The sequence below is a fragment of the Harpia harpyja genome, chromosome 21 (assembly GCF_026419915.1).
Source record: "Harpia harpyja isolate bHarHar1 chromosome 21, bHarHar1 primary haplotype, whole genome shotgun sequence".
Lineage (NCBI taxonomy): Eukaryota > Metazoa > Chordata > Aves > Accipitriformes > Accipitridae > Harpia > Harpia harpyja.
Genome location: NC_068960.1, coordinates 18,048,377 through 18,075,314, shown reverse-complemented (window position 1 = coordinate 18,075,314; position 26,938 = coordinate 18,048,377). Strand labels below are relative to the sequence as shown.

At 47.1% G+C, this 26,938-nt stretch overlaps 1 protein-coding gene across 2 annotated transcripts in view; it reads right to left on the bottom strand.

The window, feature by feature from the left end:
- Positions 1-26,938, bottom strand: part of RAB11FIP3 (RAB11 family interacting protein 3) — an 80,681-nt gene that overhangs the window by 43,378 nt on the left and 10,365 nt on the right. For both annotated transcript variants that reach the window (XM_052772862.1, XM_052772863.1), the window contains exon 2: positions 14,913-15,006. In XM_052772862.1, coding sequence (XP_052628822.1) covers positions 14,913-15,006 — 94 coding nt within the window. The remainder of the gene's footprint in view (positions 1-14,912; positions 15,007-26,938) is intronic.

Genomic DNA, 26,938 nt, shown 5'->3' with positions numbered 1-26,938 from the left:
TTGCCATGGAAAGCTTGCCTGCAAGTCTTCCAGCACAATAGGCTGCATTAAGCTTTCAAATTCCAGTCCAAAAGAGCCAAAAAACCCAAGAGACCTTTGTGCCCAAACTGGCACTCCCCACGTGAAGAGCACCATACCCCAAGGTGCAGAAAGAGACATGTGGTGAGAGCCATAGGGCTCTGCTAGCTTCCCCCCCACATCGCACCATTAACAGCACAACATCAGCAGTAGCACTGTACAACCCTGCTTCAGCAGCACACGGTGAGCACAAATGCTCAAATTGCCTCTGCTCTCCACCTTGGACCTCAAAGCCAAATTCCAGTTGACACCCTACTCTCCTTCACATCCCTTTTCCCAAGCTCCTTTCACCATAAAGCATACTTTCATCTCTTACACCCATCCCTGATTTCACCTGACATCTTCCTTCTCCTCTTTGATGGCTGATGTGGTCAGCACACTTGGGAGTCACCTCTTTCCTACACTGCTCAAAATCACAGCTTTTGCCCAGAGGTGCAGACGTCATTAGGGACTGCTGTCCCTTCCCAAGGCAGGCCTGACTGCACTCATTCCTTGCACCTGGGTGTCCACAACCAGCTTCTCCTGTGGTTTCAGCTCTATCCATCACTCCTACTGCTAGTCCCATTACAACCACACTCAGCCAAAAATCTCAAAGCTAAAAATCAGGCTCCAAGGGACCCTACAGGGAGTCTTAGTGCCTAACAATCTCCCTGCAAAGAGGCTATAAGTTATATGCTAGGTCTTTTTCCCAAATTAATTGCACTAATTCATTTGACCAGAATACGTGGGCTGGGTACCAGGCATCTGGATAAAGCTTCAATTGAATTATTGCAGCAGCACTGTTTTACCAGGGTAATGTGGCTGATGTAGAATTTACACAAGTAATTGTAACCAGTAAGACCAGGCACATGTACTATATCATCCAGTGAAGCTAAGGTGGTTTTGGAAAAAAATAAAAATAAAAAAAAAGATATAAAAAGCAGATTAAGTCTACTATGAGGCACCTGCAACATCCCTTTGACACCTTTTCCTATCCCTGCCTTGAAGCTTCCTGTTGCCCAGCATGTGCTCATTCAAACCCCACTGAGAAGACCGCCTTCCAAGCTCATCGCACTGACCACACCACTTGGGAGATGGGAGATTTGCCTTCATACAAGCTCTACTGCAAGTCCATCAGCCACAGCACTTTCTTCCCCCCCATTTGATTTTCTGCTTTCCCCAGTGCTGCCCTGCTTCTTGCTGGCTTATGGCTACGCACTAAATCCTGCACCTCCTTCTATTCTTACGATGTCCTGATTCCTCCCATTGTTTCAAAAAAAAAAAAAAATCATTGTCCAAACACTGCTATGTAAAGCTTCTGACAAGGACCATCTCTGTCCAAACACATCGATGTGCTCAAGAGTATTTGCTCTTGTCTTATGCAGACTGCAAGCCAAGGGCAACCTCCCTCTGGTATCTATCAAGCCTCTAGAGCCACTGGCCAACTCCAAAGAGCAGCACTGCCAACAGCAGAGACCCAGCCAGCTGCACAGAGATTTCTCCTGGACGTACAGCATACATGCAGCTAGAGGACAAGCAGGACAGGTTCTGGACTCTTCGTGGGGATGAATGCATGCTGAGCTCTGAGATGCACCTTCCGCCGTCCTGTAGTGCTGACAGGAGAATCGCTATGCTTCAAAAGGGCTTGGACATGCAATAGTAACTTGGGTTTTTCAAGCAACACAACAGAGCATAGAGCTACAGGAACAGAAGTCCCGGGGTACAGAAGGCTCCTGAAATAGATTCTAAAAACTGCTTTCAGAAGACAGGATTTCAGTGAAAAGGCACCTTGAGCAAAGAGCTGTGGGTACAGTAGTGACACACAGGTCAGAAACAGAGCCAGTTTTATCAGCTTCATGTAGGAATGACCTAGAAAAACAGAGCCTTTCAGAAGTATTTAAGTCATCTGCCAACACACACTGTACATACTGCTGCAAGCCACAGAGCCACAAATTCAAACTGATTCCAACAGTATGGATTATGTGCAGCTAACAGACCTGAATTATTCAATGCAGGAATAAGGCTAGGAACCTGCATGAATGGCACAAAACAAAACAGACCCCGAAAAAAGGCAAGACGAAGTTATGGTTGGCTTAAGAGAGGACAACAGATATAAACCGAACTCCCTTACTGGGCACGCCGCTTGGAAACAAGGTGGCAAAAAAGACACATAGCCAAGTATTAAAAAGTTACAGGCATTTAGAAGGATTTTGCAACCAGAGCAAAGAGACAGAGAGGAAGCCACTGTCCAGTATTTCCAGAAACAGCTCAGGGTCTTGTGCTTTCACTGAAGATCAAGCACCCATGTGTTGTTAGTTCCTGCAGGTTAAAGCTAGCACCAGTCCAACCATCCACCCTTTTGCTTTCCCTAAGTGATCCAGGAGTACATTTATAATCTGACATTCACACACAAAGTGGTAGCACTGATCAGAGCTGGAAAGAGCAGCTTTCTATCATCTGCTTTTCCTGTAGCTCAACCTGCTGACTCCTCCAGAGACAACGGGCCAGGAGCACTTACTGAAGACTATAATTTTACAACCAAAAATTACACAACAGAATAACCGAGTGGCAAGCTCAGGCTCCCAGGGAGGTAGTGTCAGAATTAAGGTTGCTTACACAACCCTCATCCAAGTCCCTCTCAGCTAATGCGCTTCAGCAGTCCTTCATTTCCTGAGTATCATTGCTCATGGATTAGTACTTATCACATATTCCTTTTGATCCTCTTCATACAGTGCAGGCCCTCAAGCTTTGTTTAGACATACCGTCTAAAGACATAATAAAAAGAATTAACTTTATGGTATCTGAGCACTTTGGAAGCGTAAATCTAGCTGCCTTTGCTTGTCTCAGAGACCAGGTGAGCATTGCTGCCTCCACTGCAGTGATGGACCAGAGACAGGAAGCCACCACCAACACACGTGGGATTTGGTATTGAGTTTAACAGATGGGTCCTTGTTTTTAATTCTCAGCAATTTGAGCTGTCTTTTCAGTGTGTGCTAGTCATCAAGAGCAGCTCAAATTTCTCCAGACTTGTGTCAGCCTGGAACAAAGGCTCACCGCTGGAGGTGTGGAAAATGAGGAGCAGGCTTGTGGCCACCAGCAAGTGGTTCAGAGCTACTTCGTGACATACCAGCAGAAAAGGCAGAGACTGAGACTCCAAAATAGCACAAGCTGCCCTGGTGAGGAGACCTCCTGATGTCCTCCATCTCCTTCACTCTAGCTTCTACTTTCAGCAACTCTGTATTTCAGGCAACAAAGCTGGATTTTGCAGCCAACAGCTTTATTCCCTGTTCTGTGAAGAGACTGAGGCAGGACCTCTTGAAAAAGTGCATGCAACTGTGCAAACAACAGAACATCCTAACTTAACTTCCCAGAGCACACTCAATGTAGATGCAACCTTCAGGACATCCAGCAGCCAGTCTCTTGTCAAGCGTTTGAGTACACTGAAGTAGAAACTCTTCTAGATGCTCCACATCAGCCTGATTCAGGCAGGAACACACAGAAGACAAGTGGCACCTCCTAGATAAGATGGCCCCGCAAGCAAAATAAAATTAAAGAGAACCCTAGCTCAGGAGCCTGGATGCACCAGAGCTTTTGACATACCAGATAACATAGGCAGAAACAAAGCAGCTTCTCAGCCTGCTCATTACAGGCCACTCACATCAGCTGGGGCACTGCCTGGATGGCACCATCCCACCACAAAGCATTTCAGCTTTCCACACCAGCTCCAGCCCAAAGCTCCCACACAGAGAAATCAAGACAGCAGTTAAAACCAGTTCAATCCTCCCCAGCTCATAGCTTCCAATCCTGTGCCTGTGAAATGCTTGCAATGTACTTACCTTCAAGCATAGCTAAATATCATTATTGATGCAATGCCTGTGTGAATCTAGGCACAGCTTGCCTGCAGAAGAACCCATGGACTGGATGCAAGCATTAAAACAACCCCTTTCAACACCTACAGCACTTGCAAATCGTAACATGCAGACATTAGTATTTGTCATTCAGCATTTGTGGGTCTTACTTGCCATTTCTGTCCCCCCGCTAGCCGCACTACAAGCTGAGGACAACTAATACAAAGCTGATGCTAAAAGCCTTTTCAAAGCAATCACTGAGCCCTGGCAAGTGATTTGGATCAGAACCACCCACCTGCCTTTGATCTACCTGCCACATGATCTACGGGTGAACTGCAAGGCCAGCCAACAAATGTACAGACACCTTCTACTCCAGCCAAGGCTCTGACTTCAAAAGGTAAGTGGCAAAACCACTAGTAAAAACTAAATACAGTTATTTATAAAATGGGAAAGTCTGAGATCAGAGGCTAGGTCCCAACCAGAACTCGGCCTGAGTTTGGAAGGAAACTGGGAAAAGAAAATACGCAAGAGGAGACATTAAACTACACGTGCAGGAAGAATTCTTCCCAATGTGTCATTTCACAGTTCTGAGCCATCTCTTAGAAGTGATGGTTGTGTTGCTCAAGAATGTCCCGTCTGTTACAGTGAGTGTCAAGCAGCCAGTTTGCCTTCCTGATGCTGGCCACAGTAGAGCACTTTGGAGTCCCTGTCCTCCAAAGTCCCTTGAAAGCTATGCAGATTAACAGGAAAATGCTCCTGAAGGCTCACATGATTGAATACCCTTCCCTGTTTCTCCTCTTAACTCTCAACACTGCCAAAAAATCCCTTCTAAAATGAGCCAAATTGTGTCCCACGCATCACTGAAGCGAGAGGGGAGCTGTACTTTTTAAAGTGCTTTTGCTCCAACTGGCTTCTGTAGAAGAAACATTGCCTGAAGAAAAACAAAGTAATGGAGGAGGGTCCTGTAAGATTGGGTTTTAATTCTTTTTCCAGCATAAGATTCCCCAAAGTGAGGAGGATGGTGTCAGAGACATCACACAGGTTGACAGCCCTTCCTTCCTGCCGTTATTGAGACAACACAAATAAATGAGTGCCTTAATGCAGCACTCCAAAACCACAAACTACGCAACGCAGGCACCAGCAGGGATCATCAGCGCTTCATTCAAAGCTGACTTAATTACTAGGAATACAAACATTTAATAAAACCCACTTGGACAGTTTTCAAAGGTTTTGGTAACATTGTATTGGCTAGAAGAGAATCCACTGCCATTATTTGTGCCTGACCCCTCTCTTGCAGATGGTAGGAGGACAGCCGAGGAACATGACTGTATCAGAAGCATTAGACCTCTTCAGTCTGGAGTATGAGATGTCTGAGAAGGGAACCAAGGGGCTGAGAGGTTACAAACATGATGTTGCCCAGTTCCTACCACCTCAACAAGAGCATTTTTATTAGAAGTTGCCACATTACCTCTGCTAACCTCTTTGTAACCGTTGACTGCATTAATAAAACTACCTGCAAAACAAAACAGGCTTCAAAAACAAGCAAGTGGAGAAGCAATGGGAGAATGTGAGTCGCTGACTCGGTACAGCTCTGCTGTCAAAGTTGCAAGAGCAGCACGGGAGCAAAGCCACCCTTCTGTGCATCCATTGAGCTGCAACACGTGACAGAAGTCCTTCGTGCCATCCTGTGACTCTCTAATCAGTGAATTCTGCACTGGTCACCTCGTTAGCAGGAGTCTTTCCTATTGGAAGGAGAAATAAGCTGCCTAGTGGCTAGACAGATTTATAGGAGCAGTCAGACTGGATGCACTTGGAAAAGATGATCATCAAGGAGAAAGACATCTGAGGGACACATGCACCACCCCAGGAAGAGATGTGGCTTGATACAGGCAGAACAGGATCAAGATGAAGAAGTGAGCTGTGGTTAGACAGAACACTGGGGAAAGGTTTCTCTCAATGTGGGGGATGCCCACCAGAGCCAGCCCATCTGCTGCCCCTACCCATCACAGCCCAACCCAGTGGCTCTGCAATTAGGACCAATTTCTCAGCAAAGCCACATCACACACAGCCTCTCCTGTCTAAGAGCGAGACCAGGAAACACTCAGAAGAAACAAGCTTTTGCCACATCAATCTGTCAAGGCGTCACAAGGGTACACTCACCGCAGTCACAAGCCTCCAGGCCACAACAGAGCTGAGCAAGGCTCTTGGAGGAGCAAAAGTCATAGGTGAGTAATTATCCCTTCATTAATAACACCAGATTGACTGGATTCCTAACGAGAAATGGTCTGACAGCTCTGGCTTGACTGCTGCTGCAGAGGCAGGATGATGGGCTAGTCTCCTTTACCTAAGCTTGGGAAGCCAAGCCTACCTGATCTCTGGCCAGACATTTCTGGTGAGGATGAAGGAGACATTCCCCAGCTTCCTGGGTTGAGCTGAGCATTAATAATCCCTTACTCTGGAGCTAACATCCAAACCTGAGAAATCAAAACAGGCAGGACCGAAACCTCCACCACCACCCATCTGGAGCCACCAGCCCAGCCTCCGCCCACGCACTCCCCAAACCACAGGCTAGCCCAGTCTCCCAGAAGTCCTAGCAGTAACAGATGTGGAACAAAACAGTATACTCCCAACACAGAAAATAAAACATATGATGGAGAAATACTGAGGCAGCAGATGGATGATGAGAAAAGCCTATTTTCTAACAGACATTGCCTTTGTTTTCTTTTTAGTCATCATCTCTGTAGAAGAGAGTGTGCAAAGAATTGCTCCAAGGCTCTAATAAAACACTGCTCTCTATTTTTATATTGACCATGTCCCCAACAAAACAGGTAGTCCCTGCAGTGTTTTTTCTTCTCCTCTGCCAGATAAATTAGTTTTCTTTCGGGCATCAAACTTAGGCCTTTCATTTGCAATTTAAACTCAACCCAGCTTGCCTTTATCAGGCTTGGGTTATGGTCTGAGGGTTTAAGAGGCCACCACAAGTTTCCTTTACTTTACTTCATCAGGACACATGGAAGTCCTTCCACTCTGATTTGCAAGAGATCTGGCTACACAGTAATGCTTTCCCCTCACAAGGAATTGTGTACAAATGGTGATACTCTAGGCATTTAATCGCAGGTCAGCTGCTTGCCACAGTGAGGGGCAGCTTTGCAGTGCTATGAACTAGGTTTCCCTCGGACTGCATGTGTATTTTGGACCTGCAGCCTGTTACACTCCATGACAGTGACCAGACGCAGCAAGATTTCTCTGGCACATACTTCAAAATAGTCATAAAGAAAGAATTCTCAAAATGGGAGAGATGCTTGTGCCAATCTCCCATTCCCCGTGCCCCTGAGGGCTGCTGAGCCTCAGCAGCAGTTTCACAGCAGCGCGTTTGAGTAATTCCCAGCTGTTCTCATCCCAGAGCTGCGAGGAGGCCTACGGACACAGTTTCTCCAACACTTCTGCGCTTCTCCCGAAAGTAGGTCAATGCAGTATGTCATCTGCCAGGCTGCTTTTGGGAAGCCGCACTCCCTGCTCAGGCATGGCGCACATGGAGCAGGCCAGCCTCGTCCCTGATGTAACCCTTCACCCAGCTGCCAAGTTACAAAAATTAATAAACCCAATTGTTTACGTAAATTAAAAGAGAAATGCAAACCAAAAAAAGCCATGATGAGCCAGAAGTGCCCCCCCATCAGTATCCAAGTCCTTTCCCTAGCATACTACAGCAGAAATAAATAGTGACTTGAAAGAGCTTGAGGGTGATGTGGGCTGTGCAGTTCTGCTCACCGCTGCTCCAGAGCTCGGCAGCAGGACAGGTTTCACAGCTGAGGAGCATCTCCTCACTCCCCGCCACTCCAACCACTGCTCCCACTTTGAAGGGGAACAAGCAGTTACTGCCGCTCATCCAAATCTCCCTGCTTACGCTAAGGCAGGGAAAGTTTGTAGTCAGAGTTAACCTTGCTGAATCCTGGCAGCTGCTCGGCTGGAGATAAATAGTTTTGCAGGCGGTGTTTTTGTTCCTGGTTTTGCTTTTAAGAAGTAAATATCCTTCCTTCCAGCTGAGCCAGTTTGGAGTTATCCTTTCCAGTGTGAAAGTTTTCCAAAACAGAAGATAAGCGTGTGCCTCGGGAGTGCCATGCACTGACCTCCCATCTCTCTGCTCCTCACCCTCCAGCCACGCAGCCTGTAGTTTGCTCAGCAGCAGCAATGCAGGAGCCACGGTGGGGCTACAAGTGGCTATTAAAAACAAGCGTGGAGAACCAAGCTACATTTGCAAAGGTAGGTGTCCAAGTGGTACAGCTGTCCCCTTTTTTCAAGAGGTGTGATAACAAAGGATTTGGCAACAGGCATCTGAGGAGGCAGCATCTTTGAGGCTGGGCTAGCAGCTGCACACACTGTGCAGCATTTTGGGGCTCCTGGGAGCAGAAGGGTGACTTTTCTTCTCCAAAGACATAGCATAATGTGGGCTGGAGGAAGAGAGCAAAGACCCCAGTGCCACCTGCCTGGAGGCTTTCTCCTGTGTCCTCCCCTTACCTTGGAACAGCCTCTAGGGCTGAAAGTTCTCAGTTCTCCATCTGTTTGTGCCTTCATGCAGAGGACCTCCATCCCACCCTTATTCCCCTCATGCCCTGAGCACGAGCCTTTCACAGGAGAGTGCCTCTGCACCCCCATATACACCTGACCCCCTCCTGTTAGAGATGCCTCTGCAGGAGAGGGATGGAGAGAGACCTCAGGCCATTTTGACCATAGGGTACCACCAAAGCAGCTTGCCTCCATCACAGACTAGCGCATACACTCCTAATTCCCCCCATCCTCTGAGAGCAGGGGGAGTTACACTGACTCAATAGACAACCCTCATACATTTTCATGGGCAGGCCCAGCAGTTTCCAAGATAAGTGTTTAAGTACCACTATTTCAAGAAAAAAAAACAAGTTCAGTACTTCCAGGAAAGGCTTGGCTGCTTCTGTCCCTAGCTGAAGGGGTCACAGATGACAAGCATGTGGACTCCAAACTTAACAAGCACAATAATGGTGCTACAAGCATCCCTCTGCACTATGGGGATGAGGAGAACTCTGATCTACAAAGAACAGCACTACAAAGAACAGCAGGGGGAATTTTTTTTGTCCCAAGTACACACATAAATTATAAAACGACATTTAAGTCTTCACTCCTTTCAGCAGCAGAATTAACACTCATCTTCATAAACTCCTTATCCCAACAAGCAGTACATATAGTACGTACATATATATATGCCAGTACATACATATACATATGCCAGCGCAGAGCAAGATGCAATGCAAAAAAATGCAGAAGACATAATCAGAGCAATTTTGATTTTATTCTTGCTCATGAATCAATCTTGATTTCCCATTCATGGCAGCCCCTGTTCCCTGAATGACAGCTGTACACAAAGAGGCATCTGTCCTACCTTCAGCCATCAAATGAGCTGTCTCCCTAATCGGTGATGGTTTAGCCAGGGTTAGGAATAGGCAAGATCAGCGGGAAAGTCTTCACTGCAGCAATGCTGCATGAATAAAGAGATCAGCAGATCTGATGGGAACGTAGGAAGTGCTCATACCAGTGCCAGATACTCACCGAGTTTAGTCAAACATGCACACAAGCTCTCCTTCCATCTGCTAAGCTTCAGTGAAGACTTTCCTTTTAAAAAGCAAATGCCTTGAATATTAAATTGGGCCTGGGTACCCCCACTGAGAAAGTGTGCTTAGATGACAGCTGTAGCCTGTTGCAAGCACTACCATATTTCCAACATCAGTCTGGAAGAGAGACCACTGAAGATGCACACAAACACAGCCTCAGAAATAATTACTAGATTGGGAGTGTGTAAGGGAATGTAAGATTTGGCTTCTGGAATTATCCCCGTGCAAGGAAAGCTTTCATTTTGCATAGCAAAAGCCATCTGCAATGCAGATCCTACAGAGGGGAAAAAAAACTATACACAAACCAAACAGTGGTTTACGTTACCAGACAGAGCCAGATATCCAACAGGCTCCGCACCTTCAAACGCTCTGCAGAGCCAAAGCAGATCCGTGTCACCAGGGCAGCAGCCAGCCTGGCTCTCCAAAAATTAATTCAGAGCCACCACGTGCTGTCTAGCAGACTCATATAAGCACTAAGTGGTTCACGGGCACCCAGAGCCATGATCTCAGAGATGTTGTCTAAGCACTATCAGATCCAGAGGCGTCTCTGAGTCGCCAGGTCAGCAAGTAAGCAGTGCAGCTGCAGGAGTGGGGAACATTGCTGCTCCCCTTGCAGCAAGGCTACAGAGCACGACCTGCACATGGTGTGAGCAATGCAGGGATAATTACTCTGATCTGGTTTTGAGACTTGATGTGCAGTTCCCTCTCTTGGCTGTAAGCTTTTAAGATGTAACGCTCCCAGCCTTCATCCAGGGGGAGGGCTGTGTATGTGCTTTTCTTTCAGGAAATTCCCAAACTGGTGTTCAGCTATCAGGAGCACACCAACCATTTTGGGACATGAAATGCCAGCTGCAGAAACTGCAGCCTCTGCTCTGAGGATACACCCATTGAAATCCTCCCAGGGCTGCTCTCAGGAACTGAGTGATGCAGCCCCACAAAGACACTGACCAACTCGAGTTCACGCTGCTGCCAGTTCCAATTAGCAACAGCACAGCACTTTTACACAGGCTCTTTGCAGCAGCCTGCCCGCGTACTGCCAAAGCAAGCCTGCCAGCCCAGCCAAAGCCCTGACCACAGGCCAGCCCTTTATTTGCTGTTCAGCACCCTGCCCTGCACCCACCCCAGCCTTGCCTTGCTCCGCAGCTCCACACTTTTCCCTTCAGCCTGTCATTTGGAAACCTATCAAATGCCTTTGGTTAGCTGAACACACTCCTCCTGCTAAATGCCTCTTATTCAACCCCACAGGGGTTGCCTCTTATAAAACTTATTCAGTAAGTTACCTCTTACTCAACCCCACTGAGCTGCAGCTCATTCGTCACGACGGCCGACTCCTGAACCAGTCCCCCGAAGTTGGCACTGCCAGGGGTCTCCCCCAGTCTTGCCCCCCCCCCCCCCGCTCCCTCCTGCCAGCAGCCTGCCGTCCCTGCAAACAGGAACTCTGTTAGAGCTTCCAGGTTTGGGTGTTGGCTCTGGAGCTGATTTTCCATCTTACCAAATCCAAAGAGCTTTTAGTTGAAGCATTTGAAAAAAGATTTGACTATTTCCATCCTCAGGCCCTCCCCTGAGCTCATGAACACATCTATTTCTCAGTGGATGCACTGTCTTGCTCTCGATGCACAGGGGCCCCTTTGTTCAGGGATCAGAAGCCAATGCAGAAGGGATGGACAAGGCCACGAGCTCCAGGAATGCACCTTCCCGTGCCTGACACAGCAGTGATTTGAACTGATGCCAACAGCAATCCCCCCACATCCAGGGGGGTACCTGCAAAGAGCCCACTCCCAGTGGGCTTTTCTTTGGAAGACAGATGTTACAGATGTTTCAGCTCAGAGCATGTGCATGAATTACACGACTTGTTCATTAGTGCTTTTGAGTTCGAGTAAGAGCACTGGTCTGCTACAAAGATGAGACAGGAAACATGTCCTACTGGATGCTGAGAGGCCTCTCTAGAAAAAACAGGTGTCTGAGGCTTAAAAAGTTTTTAAATATCCTGACAAAGAAAGAAATCTGCCTGTGAGCACAACCCCTGTTGTTTGTTTGCATCCGGCTGTGGCTGATACTACCTATACTTTGTGTTTGCTGACTAACTCCTCTCCAGCAGTTCCTGCATCCAACATGCAGCAGACTAGAGTTGCTCCTTGGTCCAGGCACCTTGGTTCAAATTACAGACACCATCTCACTACCCCTTGTCCCATGGTCAGCCCTTGCCATACCAATAGACAGAGACCTTACTCCCAGACCAAGTTTTCTAAGTGGCTTGCATACAGTCCCTCATACCTCTTTCTCACAGAGAAGATCCCCAGGAGCTGTAACTTCTAAGCATGATGAATGCAGCAGTCACGCTGGCTCCCTCCCCATTTCTTTTCCCCTGCAGACTTGAAAGATGTCCCATTGGATCACACTGACAGTAGCCACGTGCACCAGGTTTTCCTCTGGCTATGGATTACCCAGGCATTACACACCATATCTGGCTGCTTTAAGCATGCTCTATAACATACTCTCCTCCAAATCAATATCATTACTGCCTCCACTACATTATCAGCTTCTCAAGTTTTACAATACAAGGCCATAAAATTCCACTTTTCAGAGTTATTTATCATCTCTGACTTGCTGTCTGTTCCACAGTTTCCCCCTCTGCTTTGCTCTTTACACATTGCAGGACTGGCCAGTCGTCCAGGCACCATTAACACAAACTTTAGAAGCAGGCAAACTGCACGCTTCGTGGAGCAGGGGGAGGACAAGGGTGTCCCAGCAGCCACACCACCCCATGAGCAAGAAGGGCTGGGACACAGCAGGTTGCAAGGAGCCGAATCTGTCCTAGCAGCATCTCTGAGCCTGCCTCCCCATGCCCAGGCAGTCCCCCATGGTCCCCATGCCAGCCTGCTCCTGATAAACAGCTCAGAGCCGGACCCAAGAACTGAGCCCAACCACCCAACAGCCATGGGCTCACCACCTCCTGCAGAAGGGAGACCCTGGGGGCCCTCCAGACTCCACCACCCAAAGCACTCTAATGACAATCATATATACATGCAGCAGGCATTGATACATATATGAGGACCACATTTTCCTATTAAGTCTTCTCTTTGGGAAAGGTAGAAGATAAGGCAACCACAACAGGCTAAAGACTATCATTGAAGTCTCAAACCTAGCTTCTGTAGCATGCAAGTCACTTTGCTCTTTCCCCTCCATGATCAACATTACCTGGCCAGACAAAGATTACAGCAGCAAAGAGATCAGAATAGTTTCATGGCAGCAGAGAGGTGGCATTGTGGCTTTCAGTGCTGTCCAAGTGGTTAAATGGTGCTTTGCTCCACATTGAAGGCAGAGGCAAGTTCAAGGAGACCTAGATCAGCATGTTCCTCAGCCAGTGGGAACCTACCTCAAACAGCTGGCACAGGAATAGGACCAAGGAGTTTAGTATCCTCCCTGGATGTAAAGGCCAACTGAACATGAAAGCTGTTGTAAGAAGAGCAGCTGACTGTGCAAGTTTTGCTAGTTTTGTAACTGCACCTTCAGTTTGCCAAGCTAGACCAGAAGAGCTCAAGTAAAATCACAGCTATTCTACGGAGAGTCTCCAAGAGAGGGGGTAGAGGGAAAGAAAAGTGGAGCATCTTCAGAAATAAACCCTCACCTACATTAAGACAGACACTGCAAGGTACAAGCTTACATCAGGTCTCACTTGAGTGACTGACCAAAGAACTACAGAGTACCAGGAAATGCAACAGAACTATCTCTGGCTAAAAATAGGCCCAGCTAATTAACAAAACCTTGTTAAAAGGGACACCCAGCAGCAAGCATAACCTCTTCTTCTTTACAAAGGGATGATCAATATTGTCTGTCTCAATAGCAGCAGCAAATCCTCAACACCACTTCAATGTGAGCAACTGCTCAGCTGGTGAGATGCAAAGAAACTCTCTCAGTACCCTATCCTGGGTTTCTTTTATAACTGTTTAATGCCCTGCAGTGTTAGAGAGAGATCTGCCTTTCTTAGCCATTGTAATAAATACATATCAATTGCTTTCAAGTTTAATAAATAGAGATCCTAAAAGCTTTGTCTGGATCTGCTTTTTCCATTCAATTAATATAATACAATACCAGGGCAATGAATTATTGAAGAGAAATACAAGCCAGAGCTTTCACAAACACACTCTACTCCAATAGCAATTTATTACAAATTAATAGCATGCTGCATTTCCTCCTACATCAAGAACTGGGAATCAGCTGCATTGTGAAACTACACCAGCCATGAAAATTTTGGAGCTGCCATAAACCGCTACAACCCTGAGCACAAATAAGCTGGGGGTGGGAAGGGGGAGCAGAAGGAGGGATGGACAACCAACAGAAAAACAGAAGTCACTTCTGCTTTGAGGGTTTTCTACTCATGAAACAACATTGTTTGTGTAGGAATAATCAGTCTTTTCACATCTTTGCTTGTATCAGCGTTCAAAAGCATGCTCAGTGTGTAGGGCTGACAACCCAGTGCATGTTCATTGTTGCATGAAAGCAATGCTGAAGTTTAAAATAAGCATTGCTGTGAACAGAATTGATTAATGTCCTAGGTAATTCATATTTGCACATTTAAAGTTATATCGGCTCAGCAGGAGGCTTCCAATATTTTTCACACCCTGCCCTTAACACGCTCGCCCCAAAATGACCCTCTAACACTCATATTAGAGATGAACCCCAAACTGAAAAAACAACATCTTTTCTTCAGCAAAGAAGTTCAAATGCCAACCAGCCAGAAAGATAGTTCACATTTCACCAAGCTATTACTCTGGAAGTACTTGCAACAAGCCCATCAAGAGCAACATGGGGATTGTCACAGGCCTGTTTTGGGGGCATGTTTAAAGATTATCTACCAGTCAGTGAGTTCAAAGCTCTTGTTTAATGTGCTTCTTGCTAGAAATCATCTAAACATGTTGATCCTCCAAACAGTTGGAGTGAATGCAAATGCATTAATGCCCAGTGTCCGGAAGATATTACACTCTGCAGCAGACAGACATCTCCAGCAGCGTGTCAGCCAAGAGTTGCTCCTCCATTAGAGCAGCAAACCCCCACAAAACCATAGGTGAGAGCATACACCAAACCAGAAGGGATTTTCCCTCAATGGCTTTTCCATTTCCAACATACATTTAGGAAGGTAATTTCCTGATAAACAGGAAAACATGCAACCACCACCACAAATGCTGTACTACCTTTTTCAATTCTATTATTAAATGCACCCAACCTCTCCGCCTTCCTCTCTGCCCAACACAGAGTAGAAAACCAAACACAGTTTGCTTTCATCAAGCGACTTCTCAGCTCGGTTAACCCCTGTGGCGTTAAATTTGGTGTCTCCCTCTCTTCCCTTGAAGCACAGCAGCAAACTCACCTCCATTTTTGATAGCTCTGATCCCCCGATGGAAATCTTCGAAGCTGATGACTCCAAGTCCGCTCGGATCGAGGTACTTTGTTAGGTCCTTTACCTGTAACCACAAAAGCAGTGTTACCCATAGAGCCCTTTGGGTAGACAAGGCAGTATCTTCCATCAGAGAAGCACCTTGTAACAAATTTTAGCTCCTTACAAGAAAAAGATTTGGGCAGTGAATTTCTTAAACTGACATCAAACTGTGGCTGTTCTCCTTGAAGGGAACATAAGTAATCAGTACAGAAGGGTTAATTAGTACTTGGCTGGTGCTAGAACTATTGCTTAGTCTTGAAACATAGGTTAGGGCAGTATTTCTTGCAATATGGTCCTTCTCCACCAGGGATTTGTTTATTTTTATGTTTTTTAAAGAGGTCCTATCTTAACTGGGAAAACTCAATAATAGACTGCCCAGTAGGAGGGCCCAGTTAAGAGGATTCAGTGATAATGAACTGCTCCACGTTACAAATTTAGGCCATATAACTGAAACATTTTCACAATTACACAATGCCCAAGGGGGAAGGAATCATGTCAGCTAGTGAGGATTAGGATGTGGGTGCCAGAGCAGACACACACATGGAGCGAGGGACACTTGTGACACCTGGTGAGGATGATGTGGGCTCTTCAAACAGAACAGGCTTCTGTTTGAGGGCAAAACCACAGTCATTCCTCATGGTCCAAACAAAGTCTTCGAAAAGGTGCATTTGGCTCCTTCCTTCCAGGCTGCCACAAGCCTGCCCCTCAGAAAACCCTTTACACCACTGATGCTTCTCAAGCTGAGAAAATCAGGTATTTTTTCCTGCTTTAAAAAAAAATGCAGACCATCATTTTAAGAGATATTGAGGCACCTCTGTCTATTTTAGAGCCACAGTCTTCAGCTGAGAAACAAGCCCAGGAGGAAGCAGGGTCTAAGACGTGAGAAAAGGAATTGCACAATTAGCTCCATACTCAATAGCTGCCCTTGCCCTGCCAAACACATCGACCTCTCCTCCTCCGGAGCTGACACACAGGACAAAGTCTTCAGGTGATCTGCAGTGCTAGATTTGTTCAGCTCCCATGAGCACAACCAGTTGCCTTTTGACTCACTCAGGCAATCTCTCGGTTTTGGTTTGGGGAAAAAGATGGTGAATCACCAAACCTCTCCTTCCAGGGAAGGAAACCTTGCATCAAAGAAGAGACTTAACATCTAAGGGCGAGGAGGACAACTGAGCCCAACCATGGTGCTCAGAGTTGCTTAACTCATTACACATCAGCAGGGTTTGCCTTCTTTTTGTTTTGTTTTTCTTAAACCCAGGTATGTGTTTATACAGGAGAAATAACATCTGCAACACACTCAGAGCTGTTCACCTGCACGTCCACATGGTTTCGAACACACTGCGGGGAGGCAGGAGATGTCTCTGCTTCAGACATCCCACCTCCCCGCAGCAGCAGTGAGCACGCTGCTGGCACGGAGGAAACCACAGGGCTGAGACCATAAAAAACACTCAACTGTGCTTCTAGGGGGTTGCCACAAGAGAAACTCCCAAGCCCCAGCATGGCACAGGCTTGCCTGTCTGCTGGCTTACTCCATCATGTACAGGGAGAAGACAACACAAGCATCTTTCCCAGTTTTCTGGGGAACTTTTTTGGTAGGCAGATAACAAAACTGCTGAACTCACATGGCACACATTGACTTGGGTGAGTCAGGTTTCTTATATGTTAAACAAAGGTATTTTAGACTAATAAAAACAACTCTTAGGAATGTGTTGGTTCCAGTTAATGCATCTGGCAGCTTGAGTTCAGAAACCGTAGCTTAATTTGCTATCTGTGTATATAGATAACAGAAATGCAAGTGACATTTAATCAGACTTGATAAGCCTATAAGTGATTATCATGACACACTCTAAAGTATAGTTTCTGTAAAGATCCAGCCATGACAACACATGGGACACACGAGACAGGGCTGCTCACAACACTGCTGCAGTGCAGGCAGCTTCTCAGGACTAAGGAGGGTTTCAAGCCCTTGTGCCAATACCCCAGCAAGGCACCTCTCCCACACCGGTGCTTGTGCAAAAGAGATAGAGCAGTCAGGCAAGTATTTTGTTTATGGAAAAGAGCCACCTATGTATTTAAATAAAGCTGTGGGCAGGGGGAAAAGTTTCTTAGAACTTCACAACCCTGACATTACAGATGCAAACAAAAGCCACACAACTGATGACGCTCAAGCCCACGGTAGTATGTCTGTGCTGACCCAAACCTGCCTGTATTTGCTCTCCAAGCTTAAAAAGAACTCTGACCATTACCAATTGAGGCAACATCACCAGCCTGAGTGTGAGTGGCAACTGACACTCGGAAGAGCTCACAACACACAGAAAACAAGAACACCAGCAGTGCCTGCCTGGTCCCCACAGCCCCTACGAGAAGCTGCCTGGGGAGGGCAGAGGCTGTGTCCTGCAGGCCAGCACCCAGCATCTCCCAGCACCCACAGTGATGGAGCCAGGGATGCTGGGGGGAGGGGGGGGGGGCTTTACTGCCCATGAGCATCTGAACCTGCCTCCACCACCTCTGGGGCCACAAGCTCCAGAAGCTTACTACCTGCTCACAGGAGTGCCACCTTCTAACTCTTCTACACCTATTTTCTGCTATTTCATCAACTGCCTCCCAGTTCTACCACCAAAAGACACAGTGAGGTGCAACTGTAATCCCCCTGGACCATACTCTCCTCCCCGAGGGGTCCCAGCCTGCCCACCCTCCCCTTACAAGGCAGCTGCTGCAGGCCCTTGGCCATTTTAATCATGTTTCCTGCTCCCTCTCCAGCCCCCCCATCCTTTCGGAAGATGAAGGCCAGAACTGCATACACTATTCAAGACAGGGTACATCAAGATCTTGAACAATGCCAAACAGAGGTCCTTGGCGTTACTCTGATATGCCCCTCCCGTGGCCCACTGTCTTGTTCACACCTGAGCTGTCATGGCACTGAGCCACCCGCATTGAGAACAGCCAACAGCAGCTCCAGCATCTCGCTCCTGGGTTGTAACTGCCTGTTTTCTTCATGTCTTCATTTTGATGACTAGGCTAAAAACCCTACCTTATTAGGACTGTTGGGAAAACCCCCAAGCATTATGGCTCAAACTGTTTTAGATAAGCAAATCTTAGCAGTTCAGAAGTCACAGATTTGTTGTTTTTAGCTGAAGACTAATCTGCAAGAGTGGAGTAGTTAACACCGCACTCCTATTAGCACAAAAGTTAACACTACTAAACTGCAATGTTAAGCTAAAAACAGGCAGATATAAGCCACAGTCACAGTGAGGTTCCTGCTTTTTGGTCAGCAAGAAATATTCAAAATAAAGGTTTTACTTAATGTGTGTGTGCGTAGCTGGTTACAAACTCTTCTTGAAGAAAGAGCACCTAGAAATACAAAGCATTAAAGAGTCAAAGAGGACAATGTGGTTTAAATAGCTGATTTAAATCCTGGTGGAAAGCGATAGGTTTAAACTACTTGCAGTCAATCTACCTTAAGCTGAAAACAGACACAAGCCTGCAGAACCAGAACCGATGGCAAGAACTGCTGAAGGGGCTCTGCTCACCCCTGTGCTGGGGACGAGGCACAGCCCAGACCAAAGGCAGAACAAGCTCCTGGCACGAGTCCATTAGGGATTTCTCCTGGTAAGGGACCCAGAGAGGGAAGCAGACTGGGGAGGAGGAGGGAGGTCATCTGGCAACTCAACAACAGAACAAGAACTACTCATTGACCAACCACACTACCACATCTTCTTCTGTATTAAAGAGCTCTGCACACTGGCAGGGCATTTCACCTTCCAAAACCAACAAGATTTGCTGCCAACCAACACCCACCTCTAACAACCCCCTCCGACCAAGTCACTTCTGAGCACATATGCCAGCACCACGCCGCACTGCTGGACCGGCTGTTAACAGCTTCCCCACTGTGTGGGGCAGAAAAAGAGCTTCCTCGCTTCGATGCAGTGAAATCAGTTCAGTAAGTGATTTCGAGCCTCAGCTAAGCCAACAGTGACAACTCCAAATTCAAATTAACACAAAGGCTTGGCAGCCACACCAGGAGGTTTTCCAGGAGGTGAAGGATTCCCCAGCTGTGAGTAGACCTGTTAAGCAGGTGGGAGGAAAAGGAAGCTCCAGGCCTTTTCTCCTTATCCTTATGGATGCTCCATGTCTCCACCACATAGCAGATGGATTCAGCAGAACAAAATATCCACTGTGCTTGTGTTAAGCATTGATCTCCGAAGGAAGCAAGGGCTGTGCTGGCCAGGCAACACCCTCCTTGTAACCCCTGAGCCTGCCAGAAGTTTTCCTTCATATTCTGGCAGAGACTGAGGCTGAATCAGCTTCCAAAAAGAAATTCTTTTGAGGGGTGAAATGAGGTTGGGAGATTTCTAGTGGCCACAGCAGTCAGGCACCCCACAAGGAAGAGCCAGCAGAGCTCAGCTCCTACAGTCGTAAGGTATCTCACACAGATGATGCTTCTAGCCTAGCCACAACCGGGGCCACGTCTTGCCCTTCACACCACAAGCTAGTTATTTGATGATACCATAGTGGGAGTGATTAGTCAGCATTTCAGTCCTGCTTTACTGTACACATACTCTGGAAGCAAATCCAAAGGAGACAAAGAAGAATCAATGCTGACATATTCCTGATAAATATCCCCAAATACTCAAGGCAGGCCAGCAAGCAGGCTGCAGTTCCCACCGAGAACTTGTGCACCTGCAGTCTCGCATATGCTGCAATAAGCAAAGACAGATGCTTTTGCCTTGAAGTTGCTCCCTCCTTTCCTTAGAAAGGATTTAACGTGTGGTCTCAGTCTTCTGAGTAATAGGACAAGCGCCAAGGTAAGTCATGGGAAACTGAGCGAGAGTGAAGATCTGGCCTGCTTAACAGATGACTTCTACTCTCAGGCCCCCAAAGGGACCAACCACATGGATTATGTGCAAAAAGAACCTAGAGAGATGTTAGAGACCTAGAGGACCCAGAGAGCTGTTAGAAAGACACCAAGAGACCTGTCCAGATAAGGAACAACATGCCAGAGACTTACCAAGACTCTGGTTGAACTGAGCATCTGGCTTGGCGTGTTTTGGCCGCTTGAGCAATCAACAGGGACAGACCAGCCCATCCAGGAAAAAGTCCACAAAACCAGTAAGCCCAGTCCAGATTCTGACTGGGTGACACAGCGTGCTTATTGCTGGCTGGGCCTTGATTTTAGCCTGCAACATCAGATGAACTGCTAACACAACCACCAGAGGAAGACCTTCACCAGGGAACTTGTTGCCATACTTTGACCTGATGACAGCAGCCAGTGCTGGCTGGGGACTGTTGTAAAAAGCAGCAGCTACCTGCAAGCAGTTCAAAACACATTTGCATTTCACTTATTAAAAACTATTTCTATAGAAAGGCAAAGGTTTAGCCTAAAAAGTGAGTATTGAGGCACTCAAACCAGAGCTTTGAAAGCAACTGCTCACCACAGGGGCGGGTTGGGTACCCCACCTCAGGCAAGCATTCCAACAACAAGGTTGTGGTGGGCAAAGAAAATTACGTGGTTTCACGTGTACATCCTGGCTGGCTCCAGCTCCCGGCCCCTCTGCCGCTGACTGCTGGGCTCGGCAAGCTGGGCTGCGCACACAAGCTCCCTCAACATGAACATGTAGTTGTCAGCAGGCTCCAAGGCAGGGACCGGGGCAGGGAAAGACCATCCCACTGTAACGCTCAAAAGGAGCAGAGCTCCACTACAGCGGGATGAAATGAGAACAAACGCCTTGGGCGCCTGACACCTACACAGCCCCCTCCTACAAACCCACAACTGTCCTATGCACTTCTGACGACCACCTCTTCCCAAACTATCAATAGGAATTTTTTCTCTCCTGAATGGAATATTACAGGAGACTAACAGGTTTAAGGACCTTACCCTTGTCTCTTCTCTTGCCCTCCAGAAGAAATGGGAGCCTTCATGGTCAAATTTAAACACAGAGCAAGGCAGGACCAGGCAAGGAAGCAGGATCCACACTAGACAAGCTGCAGTTTCAGCATCAGCTTCCAAACGGCCAGTTTTCACCCAGTGCCTTTGAGGAAAGTCTATGGAAAGAAAGCAGCCACCCCTTCAGTGGGCAAGGACCCAGGCATGCTTGAGGGGAAGCAAGTAACTGCAGCTTTTCACCATCACTGTTAACAGGCCAGCAAGGTTTCCAAACATTTATGTAGCTGTTTAATCAGCTTTGCACGATCAAGCACAGCACATGCAGACATCGTTCCCCATGCATCTGTACGTTCATCTTGAACACGAACTCTGAAGTAGTACAAACAGAAAATAAAATTTCACTCTTAATCCAATGTGAGCTTTTTCTATCAGCCTCTGCTTTCCATTTTCACCAGCTGGACCGCGCTCCCCTTTGCCCGCACGTTCTGCTGCTTGGATCTCTGCCCAGCTTGGTGCAAGGCTCCACGCTATGTTAAACATGCCCAAAGCCAGACTTTATCTTCTGTTTGGCCTTAAAAAAGGCTACTCAAACTAACTCTCCTCATCTGAAGTCTTTGGATTGTAGCAGAGTCTGTTTTACAAGGCCCTGTTTGCAGACAGCCTGCTGTGTCCAGCAGTACCAGGTTTGCCTACTTCATACTGCCAGTAAGAAGGGTCTCAAGAAGGGACAACAAAGGGACGGCAGGAGCAGACCCCTGCCAGCCAGCAGCCACTGCATGTGCCAGCACACTTTCTCTGCCAATTTACAGCTTGGGGAGTTTCAAGCAAAACAGAGGACCAAAAATGTCCTAAAATCCAGTGGATCTTGGAGCTTTAAACATAGGAAACGCATGTAATTGAATAAGCAGGTCCAGACCAATTCTGGGTATACACAGGCCCACAAGGCCTGCTTGACTGAGACAGGACATGAAAATCCAGGCACCTCTCACATAACTCTGACTACCTTCTTCTGTCTGCAAGAAGCCCAAATCTGCTCTGAACATCTTTTATCTTTGTGGGAATAACAGTATTGTAAGTCACACAATCCCTGAACTCAAGCAGAGAGAAAGCTGAGTGCCACACTGGCATAACTGCCAAATAGAGGGGATTTTTAGCTAGCAATACTCTAAAGTGCAGGAGCAGGCTCATGCCAGATGCTCTCCTCTTTATGTTTAGCCAGATCTTTGGCCTGAAGTGGTACAGAGGAATTTAACAGAGCAAGCACATGCAATGTAAAAATCTCTCATGATTATGCAAAGGTGGCTGCAGCATCTCTACCCTCTGCATTTAACAGAAGGGTACGAGCCAACATACTCATTTGTTTGTAAAAACCCACCTTGTGTCTCAAGGCTAAACCCACACTTTCAAGAAAAAAAAAAAATTTAAATACTAATTATAGAAGTCAGAGTAGTTGTATTTTTCAATCTTTGGGAAATGTGCAAACGTGCTGGAACTGCTGAACCTCCTGCAGCCGAATACCGGAGCAGCCATGCAACTTGCCAAAGACATAGCTGTCCCTATACAACCGTTCTCTTTAGATCACACAGTCACTAAATCAATGGGTTGCAACGTGATCAGCTGAAATGAATTGATCCCTGTTAATGCAGCATTTGTCTGGGCTAAGACCACATCTACCCCCTGTGCTGGGTGCTGAGAAAGCATTGACATGCCGACAGTGTGAGCATAACTTAATGTTGCTTCATGCAATGTATTTCCCAGAACGCTGCTGTGATCTGAAGCACGGCTGCACTGATCCTAAAGCCAGGAACACCCTTTCCAGCACTTCACTTCTGTGGCTTCATCAACATAAGCAGGCTGAGTGGAAGGCTGATAACTCAGCATTACACTGGCTCCAGCAACGTTTATAGGAACTGACTTGGTAATTTGTTAAAGGATCTGGCACTACAGAAAGCAGGCAGAACCTCAGAGCAGGTTTCTATTCTGCTGCAATTACACCTAATTAACTAACCTTTAAAATACCCTCAAGGGGGCAGACCTCATTACAGGGAGAAGCATCGGTCAATTGTGAGTAAGCAGTGCAAGAGCTGCATTATTTATTTCGCAAGTGGCAGCACTTATCCAGGGCTGCTGTGAGCATGTTGCTCTCTGAGCCTTTTCAGGAGCTCCAGAGGAGATGAGCAGGCAGACTGTGTCTGGTCAAGTCTCTGTTTAAAGGTCCACCACCAGCAATACTCAGTGAAGACGCTTTCTGCAACATCCCTCCCACATCAGTTCACCTGTCCTTGCTGTCACTTCAGTCCCAGAGACTTCAGGAACTGCAGGGCCCTCTGCAATCAGTCTAGTACTTGAAACCAAGAATCAAGACATCTTTCTGAGAAGGAGACAAAGAAAGAGATTCAGCCTGGTTTATTCGCATCTCTTCCTGCTACAGAAGAAATAATCAAACTGACTATTTAAGGCAAAAGAGGAATAAGCCTCCAGTGGTTCTCCATCAGCCTGCAAGTATTTAAAGAACTGGAACGAGAAAGGGATCACCCACAAACCAAGGGAGAGAAACCGCCCCAGCAGCTCAGCTGTTTCCTTGAAACAAACTGAGCAAGTTGCCCAATGGGAACAAGCTCCCCTCCTTTCCTACCTGCCCAGGAAGACTATAACCTCACCATTGAGCACATCCACTTGCCTAACAAATCCTCCTTCCTCCTATTTATCCAAGACAAAAGCTGCTTGGCAGGTCATCAACTTTTGATGCATGTCACCTCCTTGGGGCAGTTTCTACACCTATCTTGCACCCAGCCAGCTTTGGCCCTGAACCCCAAGGCACGATGCGACTTGCCAGCCTCTCCCAGGGTCAGCGGGCTCTTTCTGCAGGCACAGGAAATACCGGAGGAGAGAGATGCGAATACATAATGAACAGGAGAGAATTCCCTCCCCAGCAAACTATGACTTTCCCTTTTTGGAAGGGGAAGGAAGAAGTCTCCAAGTCAACCATAAACCAAGAACAAGCCCAAAGTTGATGCAGAGGAGACTTGCTCCTGCATTTCCCTCCCAAAGCCACTGAATGCCATCTGCATTGGGAGTATGCAAAGGAAAAGACTTTCCTTCCAACACTCAAAATTTAACAGGAAGAAGAAGAGCCAGAATATGTTTTAAAGAGCTGGCAGCCAAAAAAGCCTGAGGACCCAGACCCTTCCTGCCCACCCTCACAAGAAACCAGAACAAATCAGTGCATCCAGCCAGACCCTTGGTGCATAGCAGAGTTGAACAGCAGGATGTCTTTGCCAGCCCAGATTACCCATATTCAGCAGGTTTGGGTTTTTTACCTGCTGGTAGAAATTCCTCTGGTCTGTACTATGTAACAGGCATGAGTACAGGACCTTTTTGGAGTAACCCTACCAGCTCCAAGGCTTATCTGCAGGCAGCCTTAATACCTCTATACTCATCGCAGCTTCAGGAGCCTTGCTTTGTCCTATTTTTAAGTGTGTTCTCAAACTTCAAGTATGACTATTTCCAAATTGTCCACCAATTGTTGTCACTGAACCGTAAAAACATATTTAAAGAAAAAAACTTCAAGGATGGTTTGAAAACATTAACAGGAACATAAGTTAACTGAAATGGTTTTATCCAAATTTAACTGCGTTTGTCTCAAGTGTTCCAGATTTCCTGTCACTACCTAAGTGCTCAAAGGCTTCAGCAGCGACACTGTACTATAAACATATTCATTTGTTTAATGAAACTTGAAAAGTTTTCTTCCTCCACCCTCCAAAACATGGAAGGCTTTGTTTTTAGCTTTTGTTCCTCTAATGACATGGGAAACCTGTTCTCACCCTTCCAAACACACAGCTCAGAGGCAGGAGACTGGATCAAAATAAAAAGTTTAGTGCTAGGTTACTTCTTACATAAAATAGATGCATTAATGTAGGCTGGAGCCACCCTTGGGGGAAGAACCAAACGCCACAACCAAAGTCACCCCAGGCTCAAGGCGGGACCGCAGCATCCTGCCGGAGCACAAAACCAGGGCAGAAAGCCTGGATTTCAGGATTTCAGAGCTGACCTGAACAGACAAGAAGTAACTCAATAAAACATGCCAGGAGGTCACACACTGAGGACGAGGCATTTTAAGACACTGCACATTTTGCAGTGCCTGGTATCGTTTTATGTCAAGTCCCCTGCAACAAACCCAGGTATTTCTGTGACGGGGGCTGTTTGGTTACAGAACAGACTGTCTGGGCTTATAAATCCAGGACTGCAGCTTTTGCTTCTGTTTCCTCCCAACCAGGTTAGAAAGCAGCGCAAAAAATCCCATGGCATATCCCAGAATAAATCCTCTCGCTAGCTCAGGACTTGCTTTTACTAACTCACCCTCTCCAAAATATGATTTACATGCTATAATCTCTAAAACAAGATCATAATAACCAGAAACAGGAGAAATCCATTACTGCCAACACACAAACAAGCAAGCCATGAAAGCAGGAGCCAGATAGTTGCATCTCTCAACTTGCAAACCCTGGGAATCTGGTGAGCACAAGAAGCTTCTCGGGCTGCAGAGGTGAAGCCCAGGTGAGTGCAAGACACAAACCCATCCCCGACCAGGCAGCTAAATATTAGAGAGCCCAGCACAAGAGAACTAACTCGCCTTTCCCAGCCAGACTGAGCCTGCCACCCTGTCAAAACTAAGTTTATCACAATACAAACAAGTGTGATTCAGAGACCAGCAAAGCATAAAGACTGATTTCTTTTTTAGAACTGCTTCAAATTATTTCCCTCCTTTTGGCAACACTTCACGCAGCCTTCAGAAAGGACTGTTTGTGCAAAGGCACGTACACAAAGCAGGTGTGCCGGAGGGGGGGAAAAAAAAAGCCCAGAACAGTTTCTAGGCTCAGAGGTAGATTCTCAGAAGGAGGGAAAAGAGGCTGAGATGCCATGCATAGCTTGGGAAGCCCAGGACTTCAGGGTGGGATTGTAAGCACCGGGCATACAAGCCTCATCACAACAACAAAAAAACCCACCATGACAATGTTAATGCTTCTCCAGCACCCACCACATGCCTAGCACCTATCAGCTCCTCCAAGCAGAGGAGCAGCAAGAGGTCTGGATTCTCCTCCCCATGCTCCACCACGACTTTGCAGGTCTCCGCCAGGCTGGCAGCCATCACCCGCCCTTCACAGGGGATCTGCCTCTGCACTCTGGGCTTTCAGTCCTACTTCTCCTACCAGCATCCCTCCATCATCCGCTACATCTCTGCCACGCCACCCATGCTGTCAGCCTGCAGCCATGATGCCACCAAGGGATGGATGCTCCACAAAGCCTGAAGAGATGCAGCACAAAGCCCCAGAGCGAGTTCCCTGTTGCACACCAAGGTCTCCGGCATTTCCCTTGGACTTTTCAGGGCAAGTAGCCTTCCACAAGCCTTGCTTCTGCTCTTTGTATCCTTCTGCTGCGCTCCTGCCAGCACAGTAGTCCCAGAGCTCCAAGTAGTCAGGAGAGGATTAGCTAGTTGCTGCGTTGATTTAGCAGGCATAGGAAAAAAAATTCCACAACGATATCCAAATTTTACTTTTTTTCCCCCAGCTGTAGTCTCCTCATGCACACACAGTGAGCAGGGCGAAGAAGTGCCACAGCCCTGGAAAAAATAAGGAATGTGGCCATGCAAAAGGGAGGCAACAGATGCCTTTTAATCCCTCCACAGCCAAAGGGAGCAGCAAAAGCCACAATGTCCTGATCAGCTTTTAAAGCCAAAGTGGAACTGAACGTTATTTTCCCATTAGAAGAGTTTCACTTTCAATTCAGCTATACCTTCCACAAGCAGAAGGGCCCCTCAAGCAGCCCCCCTTTTCATGCCGCATTTGCTCAGGACCACAGAACCACGGAGCGGCCGCATGGATCCCAGTCCTGTGCCGTGCCCTGCGCCCCACCACAGCAAATGCTCCCCATTTGTTTCCTGCCCTTGACAGCTTCTGTTCTCTAAAAACTGTTGGTTTGGGCTCCTTTTACCTCCTGCACATTTTGCTTGAGCCCAGTTTCCTATTGGACTCCGGCAAATGGATTTTCCACAGGGCTGTCGGCAGTCGGCTCC